The sequence below is a fragment of the Etheostoma cragini genome, chromosome 2 (genome assembly GCF_013103735.1).
Source record: "Etheostoma cragini isolate CJK2018 chromosome 2, CSU_Ecrag_1.0, whole genome shotgun sequence".
Taxonomy (NCBI): domain Eukaryota; kingdom Metazoa; phylum Chordata; class Actinopteri; order Perciformes; family Percidae; genus Etheostoma; species Etheostoma cragini.
In genome coordinates, this window is record NC_048408.1 from 22,051,621 (window position 1) to 22,068,791 (window position 17,171).

General features: G+C 42.7%; 1 protein-coding gene across 2 annotated transcripts in view; it reads right to left on the minus strand.

Annotated features, from left to right (window-relative positions):
* The window catches only part of adcy9 (adenylate cyclase 9), a 34,184-nt gene extending 23,368 nt beyond the window's left edge, over positions 1–10,816 (minus strand). For both annotated transcript variants that reach the window (XM_034888696.1, XM_034888687.1), the window contains exon 1: positions 7,977–10,816. In XM_034888696.1, the coding sequence (XP_034744587.1) occupies positions 7,977–9,864 (1,888 nt within the window). In that variant the 5' untranslated portion in view covers positions 9,865–10,816. The remainder of the gene's footprint in view (positions 1–7,976) is intronic.
* Between the last annotated feature and the right edge of the window lie 6,355 nt (positions 10,817–17,171).

Sequence of the window (17,171 nt, forward strand, 5' to 3'; positions counted from 1 at the left end):
GAGGTGGAGGGTGGGGCCAGCTAGTCTTGTTTTGTTTGCAAATACTTCTAACGTCAACAAGAAGTAATGTCACCCAATATCCTTTAGAGCACCATTAGGAACTTGAAAAAATACAAAATATTCAACAAAACTACTCAATACAGTAATGTGAGTAAATGTATTTCCTTACTTTCCACCTCTGCAGTGAAGGTGTAAAAATGCATCAATAAGGTTGAACGATTCTTAAAGTTGTAATCGGTCAGGAATAGGCAATGTTTGCCTAATTCTCCTTAACCATACTTTATTACAGGTTTACAATTGAGAAAGCACACACAATACACAATAATTCATATCAATGTATACAACAGATGGAATAGTGACATTAGAATGGGTCAGAGGCCACCAAAAGTCAGCTTTCACAGACATTTTGTTTTTGTAGATCGCCTAGCTGGGGACCCTATATTGTTTAAAGCCCTGTACTACCACCATCCACCATAAGAAGGACTTGTGTGTTTGTCTTGCTTTCTTTTTTTCCGCACTTGTCTTTACGATTGCCCATATCTCAACCTTACTTTTCCTCCACATTATGGCTATAACTCTCTTTTTCTCTCTTATAAGCTCTTTAGCTATACAAACCAGTGCAAAGGAAGCTCATGGATTTTTTAAGAGACTCGAGGCTGCACTCTGTATCTATTATTCAGAACAGCCGTTTAACACAGCACCACTCCAGCCTACTTGAGTTGGCACACGCACATGCACAAACACACTGGGCAGTTGAGACAACCAGCCGCTGTTGCCACACTGGCACAAACAGCTGTCGCAAAAATGGAATTTTAAACAGTTGTCATATTACACACACGTACACAAAATACAGAATAACTAGCAGGTAAATGGGAGATATTAAAGTGACTCCATGTGTGCAAACCCCAAATTACGTTTATAGTAAGTCATGACGCAGCCTTGACCCACAAACACAAACACGTGCATTTGATTCTTGATCCCTACTATCCTGACACTCATACATACAAATCCAGCAATTGATGACCAGCGATATGCATGACAAGTGAGGGGAAACATTTTTTCGGGCATTTTAGGCCCTTATTTCCACAGGACAGATGAAGAAATGAAAGGGGAGAGAGAAGGGGAATGACATGCAGCAAAGGGCCAAAGGCAGGACCAACCCGCTGCCGCTGAGCCAAGGAGTAAACCTCCACATGTGCGCCTGCTCCACCAACCGAGCCAACCTGGCCACAGGAGGAAACATTTTCCCAAAGTAACAACATTACAATGCAATGTCTGGGGTTCTCATCTGGCCAAAAACCTTTGCTACTAGTGCCCAGGGTTAATTAAGGGACCTGTGTTGAATCTCTCTCATGTATATATAAATATATACAGTATATATGTACATATATAAAAATACGTTTGTTGAAATATTTGTTATTTTAAGATACATATTTCATTGCCAGGGCGAGAACAACTGCAGGGTGGCACCAGTATTGAAAATGAGAGTCATCTTGGGAGTAACAAAACAGCAAATGAGAACAGGTAGTGATCATCCACCTGTAACAAGTCACATTCCAGTAATTCATTCCATCACTTTATTTGGTAGTGAGCTAATACTGTAGTGTCTGTTAAATACAAATAAACACACATGTGAAGACAATGTAATATGTCACACTTTTGTATAATTCTTCGTTTAATGACTGACAACTCACAAACAGGAATAAACATGTGCAACCTTTAGTCTCTATCACACATACACACACGTTCCGGAAAGACTGGACAGACCTGTCAAAGAGATGAAATACAATATACACGCAGGTGACTCATCTGTTCGGGATTTATATAATACAGAAATGTACTGTACAAATTCTTCTAAAAATAGAAAGGTGTATTACGTGGATATCAAACTGCCAGAAAAGACTAGTTAAAGATTAAGTGTGTGTTTGTGTTTGTGTGCGTGCACACACACGCAATCAGGCTAGGACGGGGTTGGTCACGCTTATCAACGCTGAACACACACACACACACGCACAGGGTTGGGCACGCTTATCAACACTGCAATGAACACACATGAACACGAACACGAACACGAACACGAACACGAACACGAACACGAACACACACACACACACACACACACACACACACACACACACACACACACACACACACACACACACACACACACACACACACACACACACACACACACACACACACACACACACACACACACACACACACACACACACGACTCAACATATTCTTGAGCAAGAGGAATATGTGGGGTGGATGAACAAAATAAAGCTGATTAGACAACTGTGTGCAAGAGAGAAAACGTGTTTGACACTACAGGAGAAAGATGCAGAGGATCCCAGTTAGTGGTTACAGGTCTAGTAGGATAGAGGAGGAGTAGGAGACAGAGAAGAAAGAAGACTATCTATAGAAAGCTCCCGCTATCTGTGCTTCTGCCGCTTCTTTGGCTACTGGCTGTCACTGTTAAATTAGGATTTAGTGTCAGATCTACATCGTCCTTTCTCTCTCTCTGGAACACACACACACAATTACATTAATGTGTCGCCTTATTCCAGGATGTACCTAATATAATATTGTATCTGTAATTGTAGTTGTGTGTCTGTGTGTGTGTGTGCGCGCTTGACCAGCCCTTAGAGTGTTTTTTCAATTATATTTGTCTTTTAAACTGTATTTTTGCTTGTTTTAACTGCAAGGTGTCCTTGAGTGCTATGAAAGGCACCCATATACTGTACATATTATTATTATCCGTAAACAAAAGTCAGGGTTCAGTTTCTCCCTGGTTTATAGTGGTTCCTCCGAGTTGTCCACACCACTAACCCCATAGAAAACCAATGGCAGAGCCAACGCAGAGCGGTTTGACTGCAGATCATGTGTAAGCTGCTTTAGGCAGGATTAGTGAGTGATAAAACGCGGACACTGTTCTTCTTTAATTGCCTGCCCCGAAGATGACTGTCACACCTAGGGTTAAGACACAAACGGTGGTAAAAATGTTGCTAAAACCAAAGAAACAGCAATCTAGCTGATTACCGTTATCTAATTCCCTCCCTGTCCTTTCCCAGTAAATTCCTCTAAATTTCACATGTTCAGACAGACGCAGACACGTTTGCGAGACAACATAGCCACGTGATTACAGTTGACCTTTGAACCTTGTTGTGGCAGCGTTGCTGAAAACAAATGAGTTACAAGTAGAAGGGCCGAAAAAACATAATGTTGGGTCAAAGGCTTCAGGGTAACTGTCTCCTCTCAACTTTATACAGAGAATAACACAGACACGCAGGGGAGCAGATATGTACTAGCATACAAAGAAACAGGACAGAATAAAGGTGGGTGGTGTGTGTGTGTGTGTGTGTGTGTGTGTGTGTGTGTGTGTGTGTGAGTGTGTCAGTGCGTGGGGACATTAAAAAAGTAGAGGAAAAGAGAGAGAAAAGGAGGGGGTAGTTTACTCTACAAAGACAACATTAAGAGCCCTAAATTACTCTATGCTCACATCTAAGTGGTAAATCTCTATGTGCATACAAGTTGGTCTGTGTATCTAAGGCACAAATACTTTGATCAGTGATTTTATGTCCTTGATATCTTATCTTTATCATAGCACCACACACACACACACACACACACACACACACACACACACACACACAGTTTGATAGGCCAATGCAGTGCTTTGGCTCTTATCAAAAGGTGAAGATCTCGTGAGGTGAAGATAATTGTTTACATTTTTTTTTTTAATCGCCAATTATAAATGCTGATACCGACATTTCAGGAAATGTCTAATATCAGCTGATAATATCGGTCTGCCGATAAATTGGACTTCCTATGCTCTTTAAATTTACTGAAAACAGCTGAGAGACTTTGGCTGGAGAAAGTAAACATGAAATATTCTGTACTTTCTCTGTTGAATTCACACGTATCCCAGCCATGACAGTGTGATAGTTAGTCAGCATGCACAATACCAGGACCAAGAAACAGAAACCGCTAAATATAATTCATCCATCATTGATTTTATTATTTATACCTGTGTATTTTCTACCGGGAATATGTCAAAATATCGTATTTTTATATGGTCTACAATCCCGGGAAACTTCCCCATCAGAGAAGTTGCGGTTTGTCTTAACCTCTCAGCAGAATTTCACACAAACTCATTAATGTATTTCCATTAAATTTGGCACCAAGGTCGGCTTTGGGTTAATGAACTACTGGTATTATGGGGAGATACAAGCTGGATTTCTATGACCAGAGGAGGAAACAAGATGAGTAGGATTTTAACCAAACTCAATCTGCAGAGTAGGAATTGCTATCAAGAGAACTCTTGAAAAGTTCACGTAAAGCATATGTCCTCTTATAATGGAAAGCACATTTTTCACGTAAAAAATATTCAACTAGCTATAGAGAAACAGAAATGGTGACGGAGGTGGTATGGAAGGGAAATACTTCCCTATGAGACAGCTAAAATGTTACCTTAACCAGAAAACTGTTGATAAAGCCAGAGTGTAGAGTAGCAAAGTCCATGACCCACTGGGGCTGGCCTGGTTGCAGTTAAGGATCTGCCATTTGCCGTTGCATGTTTAGGTGACATGTTTGATGTAGCACAGACTAACCAGCCTGAGGGCATGGACTTCCAACTGCACGAAGACTAGGCGAGTTTATACACATGGGTGCACAGACACATAAAAATAAAGACAGATGCATGCAAGGAACCATTTGTGCATGCAAAAACAAAAATGTGCGCGCACACACACACACACACACACACACACACAATACCTCCAGACTCACACGAACTGCAACTGACAAAGTGCCACCCCATGATACCATCAGAACAGTTCAAGGTCTAAACCTCGAGTCTGAGGATATACAACATGCCGCACACACAAACACACACGCACAGACTGCAGAAATAGAGAGAATGAAGGAAGGACAATAGTAGAATGTGACAATCACTGGGTTACCATCTAAGGATTTAAGAGACTGGCCAGCAGTGTGAGTGTCCATTGCTGAGTTACTGACAGGCGGACATAATCTGTGGAAATGCAGTTTCAAAGCAACCCAATGATCAAGTGTTTGTGTATTAGGTGACTTTTAAGACACCAAGTGATTTTAAAGGTGCTGTAAGCAATGTCATGCTTGTTTCAGGCTACAACATTTGTGGTCAACATCTCCTCACTATCCGCGATTTGCCTGTCCCCAGAACACACTGTAAAAAAAACATGGTCTCTGCAGACAGCCCAGGGTCTAAAAACAGCAACAAAAAACAAACTGTGCCCACCTGCACCGCAAAGCATACACAAACAGTGTTCCAGCATTCCAACAAATAATGGTCAAGACGGATTTGGGGGTTGGGGGTGGGGGGGGAGTTAGCGCGCGGAAGCACAAAAGGGAGTGGATGAGATGAGGAGGAGGATGGGGCGAGCTAGTCTTGTTCCGTTTGAAAATAATACGAACGTCAACAAGAAGTAACGTCAGCCAACATCGCTTAGAGCACCTTTAATAAAGCCAGTGAACAAAAAGGGGCTGATTTGAAACTAACCCAATTTGCCAAATTGTTTCAATAGATTTTGAGACTTTTAAAACTGCTGTGTTGACTGTAAATTTGTGTAGAACTTTTTCACATTTAAGAGCAATTGTGTTGTTATCTTTTAAACAGGGCTATAGCAGCACTTTTGCCAACTTTCTGTCCATTCTTGCTAACTCCCCAGGAAGCAGTAAGGCTAGCTGTGTGTCGCTTATCAAACCCTTCAAAACTTTTTTTCCCGGAAAAAAAAAGATTTTTCCAGCGATCAAATGCCACACTGATGTAAATGCAGATTTTGCATGACCCTCTTATTTCTGGCAGCTTTGTTTTGCCTTGTCTTTTCTTCCACAGTCTACACTTTGCATATTTGGTGATATAAGCCATGCCGGAATAGGCAGCCTTTGCTTCAGTCACACTGTAGCTCTGCTGTGAGAGCCATGTACGTGCAGAGAGGACTTCCTCTTTGTAGCCCTCTCTCTCCTGATTGGATAAAGTAGGAATGGGAAACCAAAAATTAATTCTTTATTTAGTGAACCACAGAGGGACTTGGAGGCCCACATTGATGATCAAACACTATTTCAAGAATGGCTGTCTGAATGTACGGCCACTGTCCACTGTAAATAAACTGGTAATTTTATGAAACAGCTTCACACTATTAAAGTGCATACAATACACACTGCATAGTGTATACACTGTATATGTGTACTCGTTGAATATTTTGCACAGCTCTAACTTAACTAGTCTCAACTTCTTATCTTCCTTTGATGTTCTTATCACATACCTGCGCAGTGAATTCATTTGTCAACAGAGGTATGACTCATACCTGTAACTTTCATTAACTACATTCAGCAGATGTTTGAGATTTGGAAGTTAAAATAGACTTGACAAAAATGTTCGTTCCATGTACTTCACAGTGATGGGAGACTGTTTGCCTCTACGTCATCTCTCACAATCATTACATATATCCCTTAGATTCAGTCCATTTCTAATGCACCTACTTAAAAACTATGGTGTCCTACCAACTGGCTGCATTCATGGTCAAACAAAGCTGTGTTTGCTTAGTTGTTGTTGTTGTTTACAGGAGAGTGGGGAGATGGGTATTTAGGGACTAACAAGCAGAGAATGGTTGAAAGCACGCTATGTGAGGCGAATCACTCTGCCTGCTGGGCGATCTGTAGCAAAGCCTTGACCAAAGACAACACGACAACCATACAACAGTGTTACACAACAAACCACATGTACAGGCCTGGGAGACAGGTGAGAGATTGAGGCAATGAATGTAATAACACAACAAGGATGAAGACAAAGCAGAGGCAGAGATGTGGAACATGGAATTAAAGGAGACAGAAAAAGCAGAGAAAGCAAAGGACATACAGACAGAAGAGCTAACAGACTGTTGAGTGTTGTCAAGGGGTGGGTGGAATTAAAAAAAAAATGTTCACCTTCATGTCGTAACTGTCATTTAACTTAGGAACAGATGTCTAATAAAGCTCAAGGTATTTGGAGTGTGTGACAAATCTCTGGCAAATGGCAAATTAAAGAGGATTAAACTATTATTAACACCCTTAAAAAGTGATCTGTTCATTGATTTTGAGTGCTCACTCTGTGCAATGTAGAAAAGCTTTTTTTACCTTGCTCTTTTGTCGGGCAGGTGCGTAAGATGTGACCCAAAGTAGCAGATCGGGCGCTTAGAAAGAGTCCTGCACACTGACCATTACAGAAGCAATCATTTATTTAGAAAATGCAACGTTTCGGTCTTAGACCTTAATCAGGTAAAGTGCTCACCCTGTAACTTGCTTCAACACATTACTCCAGACACTCTTTCTCCTGAACAAAGCAGTAGAATGTGATTCTGACAATGTATTCCCCTCAACAAAAAAGTGATTTCTCTTGATTTCCATTTTTCTGCTAAATGTACCGTGTCAAACCCGCACTGCTAGAGAAACAAACTGTCATCTCTTTCTGTGAGCAGGAAACTATGGGTCTCTGTTTCAGCAGGAAACTAGATGCCATTCTCTCCTATTCACTCCCTCAACAAAAGCTGCATGTCAATATCTCACTCTGTCACTGTTTGCCAGTCTGGAAATAGAGAGTGATGGCACCATTTAGAGCCAAGTGTGAATACACTCTGACACAAGGCCGTACAATAGAACAGACTCTCTCTGTTCGTAAGAGACCTAAGATTAGACAGTCCACAAGGAATCCCCTGCTGGAGAGATTAGTTCCATTGATGCTGCTCTTCACGGAGTATTGAGACAGAGTGTGCATGTGTGTGTGTGTGTGTGTGTGTACTTATGAGCAGTGAATGTTGAACAAGTTGCAGACCGCCAAGTTAAATGTATTTCCATAACTTTCACCCTCTGTCTGGTGTCTGTCTAGTCTCTGCACCCTCGCACCATTTTCTAGACTTATGTAGAGAACTAGTTTGAGTTGAACAGCAACTTACCCTTCAGTTTTTCCACCACACTCTGCCCGGCTCTTTCCGCCACCTGCCCGTCCTCCCTTTGGTAATGGTCATCCAGGAATCTGGCAGTAGCTTCCGAGAGGTGGACCTTGCCCGCCACCCCCAGCTGCTCCATCAAGTTAGCCAGATTGACATCATTTGACCACACATCAAACTTGAAGCGCTTCATTCCCAGGATCCCACACAGGACGGTGCCCGTATGGACGCCGACACGCATGCTGACGGTCTCACATGTCTCCTGGCAGAACTGCTCTATGGCCTGGATCATGCCCAAGCCCATCTCTACACAGCAGTAGGCGTGATCTGGCCTAGGCTCAGGACAGCCAGCTACACAGTAGTAGCAATCTCCCAGAGTGCTGATCTTCTCACAACAGGTTAGTTCACAGAGCCGGTCAAAACGTCCAAACAGATCATTGAGAAGGCCCACCAAGGCCGGTGCTGACTTATTGGCAGACATTCTAGTGAAACCCACAATGTCCGCAAAGAGAATGCTGACAGACTCCATACGTTTCATATTGAAAGGGCGGAAGATTATCTGTCCACGGGGGATGGAGGTCTTCTTGCGTTTGTGATTGTTATAAGGGTAATTCTTGGTGCTTGTGGCAATTTGGGCTTGTGAGGCTCCACCGCTTCCTCCGCCACCGACTGAGACGGCAGAGGCTGAGCAGGCACCAGAGGAATAACGCTTGCCAGAGTTCTCACCACCGCCCTCATCATCACCTTGTTTCATCAACTCATCTGCAACTCGCCGCGGCATGACAGAGTGGATCATACGCTCCTTCAAGGCCTTCTCCACCTCCAAGTCTTTGCCGTGCATGATAGCCTGGCCCACTTTGAGGAAGGTGCTGCGGGAACGCACCTCTGACATGATGAACAGGTGGATACCAATGACATGGGCACACAAGTGAAGCAGAGCTTTGGCCGGGCTCAGCCAGCGGAGGGTGTCTCCTTCCCAATCAGAACCTGAACCCGTTAACCCTGTCCCCCATCCAGTAGCGTCATAACTCTTTTGAAGCAAGGGCAGCCATTCTAATGCTTCAAATAGTATAGAATACAGGAGCCCTAGCATCACTGAGGCATACAGACGGACATGAAGGACACTGTATAATAACAACAGAACCTCCATGCACAGGGAAAAGGTGCCCACGGGGGAGATGCAAGGGGCTAGGGATGGTGCTACTTTGTCTGCTGAGGGATATGAGGCATTGCCACCGCCAGCCCACTTCAGCTCAGTGTAGCCAGCGGTCTGTATCTGTGGAGCTAAGGTGATGGCGAAGGTGACTGCGATCAGGAGCAAGGATGTTTGGTTGTACAGCCACGTGTAGGGTTGGGTTAAGGTGAATAAAAAGAGCAGCACTAAGAGGACTAAAAAGGACCCTGTGGGGACTAGGAAGGCCACGGGATGGCAGCGGTCACTATTGACCCCAAAGTACACACCCCAAAGTACAGCTGCCACTGCCAGATAAAACAGGACATAACGGAAGCGCCGCTGTGTCTGAGGAAAGCATCTCTCTTGGCACGCTTCTTCCAGGATGGGGGAGTCAAACTTGGGGTCCCAGCACTGAGCAGCAGAGCGCTCGAACAGTGGCGGCGCCTTCCTACGCACCCTGGAAGTGGAGGTCCCAGCCGGTCTGGAGTCTGAGCTGCAGCTGGAGGATATACTGTATTTGTGGAGGTTAGGGTTAATATTACTCACAGCCCCAACGCCTCCTGCTCCCGCTCCACTGCTGGCAGCCCTCAGCGGCTCATGTTGATGCACGTGTGGCGCGCTGTTGTTAATCCGCACGGTCACAGCGCCATCCCCGCTGGAGTCGCAGCTCACTTCCGTGCCATGCATGAGAAGCTGCCGGTGATGTTGCAGAGTGGCCATATTGACCGTTGTGACGAGACAAATGGGGGCTTGGGGAGATGTTAAATATTAATAATATCTTCTGATGGACCCCAGGTAATTAGACGCGGTGCGTGGACACAGTGTGCACATGTGGCACGGAGAGGAGGGAGGAGGCGGCGGTGAGAGAGTGACAGACAGGCAGACAGAGAGAGGGAAGGAGGGAGAGAGAGAGATTAAAAGGTGTTTGTTGGAACAATCACAGTGCATGAATGGTGGGCACGACACAGACGTCTTTGCTACGCACACGGCAGCCTGCACACTCACTCACACAAGACGAGCCGTTCCAGTTTCTTGAGCAGTTCATTATCCGAACACGGGTTTGCGTCAGTACTCACATTACATGTACCCTTCTCCAAAGAGGCTCTGGGTTTGAGCCTGGCTTTCTCTCCAGCTGCGGTAAAAACACTGTCATCACTCTTTTTGCCTCCTGAATTGAGCATCCTTCTCGGAAAGGACTGGTGATGCAACGTTGTTATCCCTTCATCAAGTCGGTGCTGACGTTACATGACTGAAAATGACCTCCTCTGGGGGTGCGCAATATTTCGATACTGCTGACATTACAGAATCAGACGGTGTCAGGAAATAATATCCAGATTGTTCTTCATTCCGAAATAACGTTGATCGCGTGCAACAGCGTTAGGTGCGAGGATTCATTGTATGAGACACAGACTGTCAACAGTTGGCGTTGTGCACAGCAAGTGGCTCCAAAAGTTTCCCTGTCCCTCTGTCTCCACAACATGCGCGACAAATGTTCAATTTACATTCCCTCTTTCCTCTTAAAAACACCTCCGCCCCCCAAAAGAATTGTGTTTTTATGAAAAGCTAGTAGCTGGTGCTAGAATAAAAAATTGCGGACTACATTTTCTACAATGAAGCATCCAACTGTAATAAAAATATTTGCAAACAACTAATTCCTCACTTAAAGGCTGTTCTCGTTTTACATAAAGTAGTTTAATAGTAGTTTAAGCTTAATTTTCTTAATTAAAAAGTAGGTGATCTGTAATTGAGGCGGCTTTACCTTCCACTACATCCCTTCTCATAGGCCTACATGTCCAAAGGATTTGCATTTCTTATTCCCATGCATTCTCCTTCCATCTTTATTTCATCGAGTCCTTGAAAATAGTCCAGATTGAGTTATTTGGGAGCTCTGTCCAGTCCAAGATCCAGAGCATGAGAGGCCTGACAGGCAGGCCTATTCCCACGGATCCAGCCCCGTCCTTTCCTGAACTCCCTCTCCGGATCTCCAACGATTATTCCCCCTCTGCCTTCCAAAGAGGGGGTCGGGAGGGGTATAGCCTGCGATGTTCAAAGATTCTTAATTCGAAAAGGGAAGCGCATAAAATACCATCTGCTGGTCCACATTAGTGTAGGTTTGCCTCTGCTGGGAGTGTCTGCAACTTGTTGCGCGCAGTTGGCAAAATATATGAGGAACAGCCTCGGTCGGAACAGGCTGGTCTATAAATAGTGATGATCAAAACTCTTGCAATAACAACACCAACGGTGTGTAACACTGAAATTGCTTGTCATAAACTTCATCTGTGGAACAACATAAGAGCTTAATACATAAAAACGTAGTTGGCTACTTAAAAAATCACGTTGTACAACGCGTGCAAAACGTCAGCGATAGGCCCCCTCTCGTTTCCAAAAGCTCCCAAACTTTTTTTTTCCCAGGCCGTATTTCCTGCGTTTGGAGAGGATACCCAGTTAGGAGTCTCTCGTTATTTGGAGCAGAGGCTGGGTTTCCTCCCCTCGCATTCCCCCAGAGCAAAAAAGGGAAGAAAATCCCCAGATCAATGAAGGAAAGCCCTTAGATATATATCCTCGGTGAGATTATCAAAAAGCTCCCCACAAAAGGCACTATCTCCTTTTTTGAACCGATTCCTTAGGTCTGGATAGCACTAGTTTTTGCTGGCATGCTTGTGTCCAAACACAACACTGTGCGCTCTGGCTGTGGTGCGTCCTCTTCCGTCCGCCGCTGGTTGCCTCCCTTTTCCCTCTGATATAGCTCTCTGCTGGATTTTGGGGCTAAATAAAAACAGACCCACAGCGGGAGTTTTGCTGCTGTTTTCCGTATAATCGGGGCGAACGTAATATCTCCACTCCTGTAGCTGCCACCATATTCGTTGTGACTGGGTCGGAAATCCTCCCCCAGCTGTTGTGGCGGTGCGGGTTGGTGCCTGTCAAGCAAACCACAGATTAAAAAAAAAAAGAAGAAATACACGGTTTCCGGTCTTTCAAGATGGCCAATAGTATAGTTAAATGGCCTATTTCACATTGGCTTGGCTTTCAAAACTAGCCTACAGAATACAGGAAGGCTTAGGATATAATAATGTTGTTGGTTAAGGAAGCATCCTTCAAAAATGGGCAAAAAGCATGAGGCAATACAATAAAACATATTAAAACGTAGGCTCTCTTTTAGGCTAATATTAGGTCTACATATAGGCTAATGAATTATAAACAACAACGTTGGCTTACTTAATAAAATTGAGATTTATTATGACAATGCACATTAATCAACAGTTCTGTAAATGCGCTGTTTTCAACTGTAGCCCAATTACATAGGATGCGTGTCTTGATAGGGGGGAACCCACGCAGACTCCCCACAGGCCTCTGCAGTGCCAACTTGATGAGAGGCAGAGGTGCTAACCACTGATCCACCGTGCTACCATGCATTAACTCTCACATCGTTTGCCTAATATGATTATTATTTTACATATGTTTTTTATGTAGCATATTTGATAGTGTGTCAGGTGAGCAACTGCCACGCCTCTTTAGGAGACTAGCGACCGGTTCTTAGCATATGGTCTATTCTTTCACCTCATCCATCTAAGTAAATATTGGACCCATTTTTCATGAGCCACATATCGCCTGAAAATTCGGAAACTAAAACGGCATTCACAAACGGGCAAATTTGGAGGAAATCAACTTTGTTTGAGACCTGTTTCTGTCTCAGCAACCAACTCTCGCGAGATCTGGAGACACCTTGGCAAATATAAACTAACGTTTGCAGGCGCCGAAGTTAACTCATTATCGTAATGATAAATAGGGCTTGTGTAAATTTTAGCTATGTAAATATCAAGTAAATATATAACATTATCAATGTTAACTTTTCATTCATCTACACAATGTAGGCTAGGCTAGCCTACATCACAAACGCCACACCCTAGGAGACAGGAGTGTAGGCCTACAATTTCCTACTTTTGGCCCGGCTTGGAATCAAATGCGCCATCTCTAGATTATATTTGACTGTAGAAAGTTTTAACGTCATAGTGAAACACAAACAACAACGCCTTTAATTTGAAGGCAGGTTCTGACCTCCGGTATGTCCCTTATTGTCTCTGCCTCACTTGACGGTTAGTGGTGTGCTGGATGTCCTTCTTATAGCCTACATCCATGGTGGATCATGTCCAGAGTGGAGCCCGGCGTTCAGATTGGATGTAGTAGGCCTATGCTAACTGCCATGTAGTCGCTAGGCCTACTTTAAAACGACGGATATTTGCGTTGCTAGGCCTATTGCCAAATTATATCATCCCCCTATTAAAATCATAAACATTATTAATTAAATTGCTAAACACAGGCTAGACATAGCCTACAGGTGTCCTGCCACGACAGCTCTACAGAAGGTGTTATCACCATGGCGTGTTAATGTTCTGACTCATTCCTTGAACCTGTATTATCATTACACACTCGAGTTGAGATAGACTATGTTTTCAAGTGGCCTACTGCCAAAATTTGAGATCAATTATGTTTTTAAAGTCTTTCCTATTTTCTGTAATGTAGCATGACACAGACTACACAATGATTGGAATGGGTGTGTTAACTGGCTAAGTTTGGTGTATTACGTAACTAACCCATACCATAGGCCTACTTATAAAAAATAATATTTTTTACGTTATTTTATTATAGAAGGCTACTATAGTTTGCTTTACAGAAATGCATTCAGAATCAGAAAAAATATGTATTGCTAAAGGAACTTGCTTTGTGGCTGGTGCATACATAAACATATTATTAGGATATAAACAATGAGAAACAAATATGTAGGACTACAATAACTGTTTAACATTTGGGGAAAAAGAAGGCTCAGGTGTTTCTATCTCAGGGGAATTGTTTTTGAGGGGACTAAAAATTACATAGACATTTCCACAACCCCAGTAGATTACAAAATGTAGAAAATAACAAGGTATGAAAGGAAATTGTCAGTTTGGCAACAGTTTAATCTCCAAGGCCAAGTATATTGAATAAGGAAATACCACAAGAAAGAAAGGAGGATGGTTTACTCTGCTGTGGCCTGTTACACAATATGAGTTATTAAGGGAAAATTCCGTAGAGGAAACACAAATGAATTGTTATTTATATCTAAGGCACGTTGGCTATCACATATCCAAGGTGGTATGTGCTTCATCGGCATGAATAGACACAATACTGGATTTTCTACAGATCACGCTGTACTTTCAGCTCGAGATAGTGAAGCGATGGGATTGTGAACAGCAGGTGAATAAAAATAAGTTAACAAACATTTACAGTATAGTACAGTTTTTGTGTGTGTGTATGTGGTATGTGGGTGGCGTGTGCATGTGTGTGTACGCTTATTGTCAAGAGCTGTGTGTCCTTTAAGAAATCCATAATGTTTAAACTTTAAATCCAGTAAAGCCAGTAAGCCACTATGCATCGTTAAAGTGTGTTTGTGTGTACATGCGTGTGTGTGTAAGTGGTACATGGGTGGCGGGTGCGTGTGTGTGCGTGCTTATGGTTGAGCGCTTACAAGAGGCCTGTTTGGAGAGTTGATAGAGCTGCACTGATAAGTCTTTGTTAACATTGTGCCTTAAACCGGGAGCACGGCCTGTCTGCTAAGCAAACACAGATTATACACAATATGAGCTCCATATTTACAGCATTCACTACACATGTGCAGGTGTGTTCATGACCTGTGTCACCTGTGTCCTCCTGGCGTGGCTGATTATGTGATATTTTATTGGCCGCTCTGGGGAACTTAACTCCTTGCCTTAGAGCTCAGGGTCAGCTGCAGGACAGCTGCAGCTTTTCTTTCAATTATTTGAGAAGCACCGGAGAGGAGACATGCTGCCAAAGGATATGGTGACAAGGCTTAACTCTGCTCATATTAAACGGTGAGTTTTTTTCTTGAATGTGTTCTACTTTTGAAAAGCCCATGTGCAGTATGACCAGCAGCATTATTTGCCATGCTAACATCAGTATGGCAAGTTGCTCAGTTATTCCACCACTTTGTTCTTGACTGAAATCTCTCAACAGCTATGGGTTGGATTTCTATGAAATCGGGAACAGACTTTCATGGTGCCCAGAAGATGAATCCTAATGACTTTGGTGATCCCCTGACTTTGGCATTAGCACCCCAATGAGGTTGACATTTTTGGTTTAGATTGAGCTGTGTGAGATATTTCTCCAATACTTTGTTTCACAACCAATTACTGTACCTGCAAAACTAATGACATTCCCATCAGCCCCAGCTGCATTTAGTGTTCAGTCCTATGTAGTAAATATAAGCTAACAGGCTAAACTGGTTTAGCCCCTAGTAGTATGGATCACCTACAGGCTAAAGGTCATGGATTCCAAGATACATTTATACATGACTTTGGTGTTGTGTATTTTATTTTAAAATAATGGTATTTAAACATTACCAATCCATTAGTTGAATCTAATCAGTCAAAATTACAGACTGTCCTATACTTTCAAATCCACAGACAACTGGCATATTGTGGTCTTCAAGTGCCCAACATAATGTCACACTTTTAAATGTCGCATGGCATAAAAATTTCGCTTTATGAGAAATTTTAACATTAGTATGCGGTCCTTCAGCCTGCCTTTGGTCCCCAAATGGCTTAAAATTGTGATAGGTGTGAACTGAGCCATGGGTGTCCTTCTCTGCCTTTGAGAAAATAAAATCTCAGATGGGCCGATCCGGAATCTTCCCTTTATGAGGTCATAAGGGGAAAGGTTACCTCCCCTTTCCCTGCCTTGCCTCCACCTTGCGCCCCTCCCCCCCCCTCCTCCTCAAAAGCTGCAGTACTGACTCAGAAATGGCAATCCTAAAGAAAGCTCATTGTGGGTCTGATGCTGTTCTATATCATTTAAAAGTAATGTTGTTTTTGATTATACTGTATGGTGTGTAATGGACATTGTAAAAAGCGTGACCAAAACAACATCCTATACATTTAAATGTGATTTTAAAGTAGACTTGAGTGAGTCATTGTCACAGTTCAGTTGGCTCTGCTGTTGGTTATATGGTTAATGTGAGATCAGTCCAAAGAGTGTTCATGGTAGAAACACCAAACTAACTTCAGACTGACCAACTACAGAACTGTGTCTTTTTTTAAATAAAAGCATAAAAGTACGGTATAGTATAGTATAAAAGTGAAGATGTTTTCCCCATGTTTTTCTAACAGGGGATTGTCTGCTGCTATCTCCTTTTTATTTGCATTACAAATAAAACTGATAGAAAGAAAGAAAGCTTGTTTTTCCCATGCCAAATGCTGTGTCGTTAGTCTGACTCCTAACACAATGACTTGAGGCGCCTCCTGGTGGCTGTTTTTAGTCACTGCAGGGTACAGTTTGTCAACGGCTATCAAAAAACTGCATTTCTATTTTATTGCTGATGGGCTTTTAGGCTGATGTGTGCTCAACCAGCTGTTACAAATTTAATCATGTTCCTTAATCATACAGTGCTGTTATGTAAGAGCGAATAAGTCTGCATAATGTTATTCTGAAGGTGCAGTTTCTCCAACCTTGTGTGTTGTCAGGGAGAACAGTTGCTTTTAGCTTGCATTTGGCTCAAATTTTCCACCCCTCCTTTGCATTTTGAAGCAAAACATCCAAATAACATGAATTATATATATTTTTTCAGTTGAGATTTCATCTTTAATGTCTTTTTAAACTTAAAAATAAAACCAAGCCTGCCGTTTTTTATATTGTTGTTTACTTAAAAGAAATCACTCAAAAGAATGACGATTACAAACAGACATAAAAGAACAAGAAAAAGATTACAATTCAAAGGAAATCTCCATGTGGTACACAGCCGTGTGGGAGTAAAACTAGTTCAGAGGGCTGAAAAGCCCGCAGCGGCAATAAATTGAACAGAGAGCTACCATTAAATGATTTGAGGAGAAAACCATGGTTGTGTACATTTAATTCATTCCTAATGCAGCACTAACAAATGAAATCAAATTAGTTCCTACGTAGTATAGTACAATAGAGAAAAAAATGACAGTACAGTATGCAGTAGTGCAGTACAGTACAGTGACTAAACATGGTTG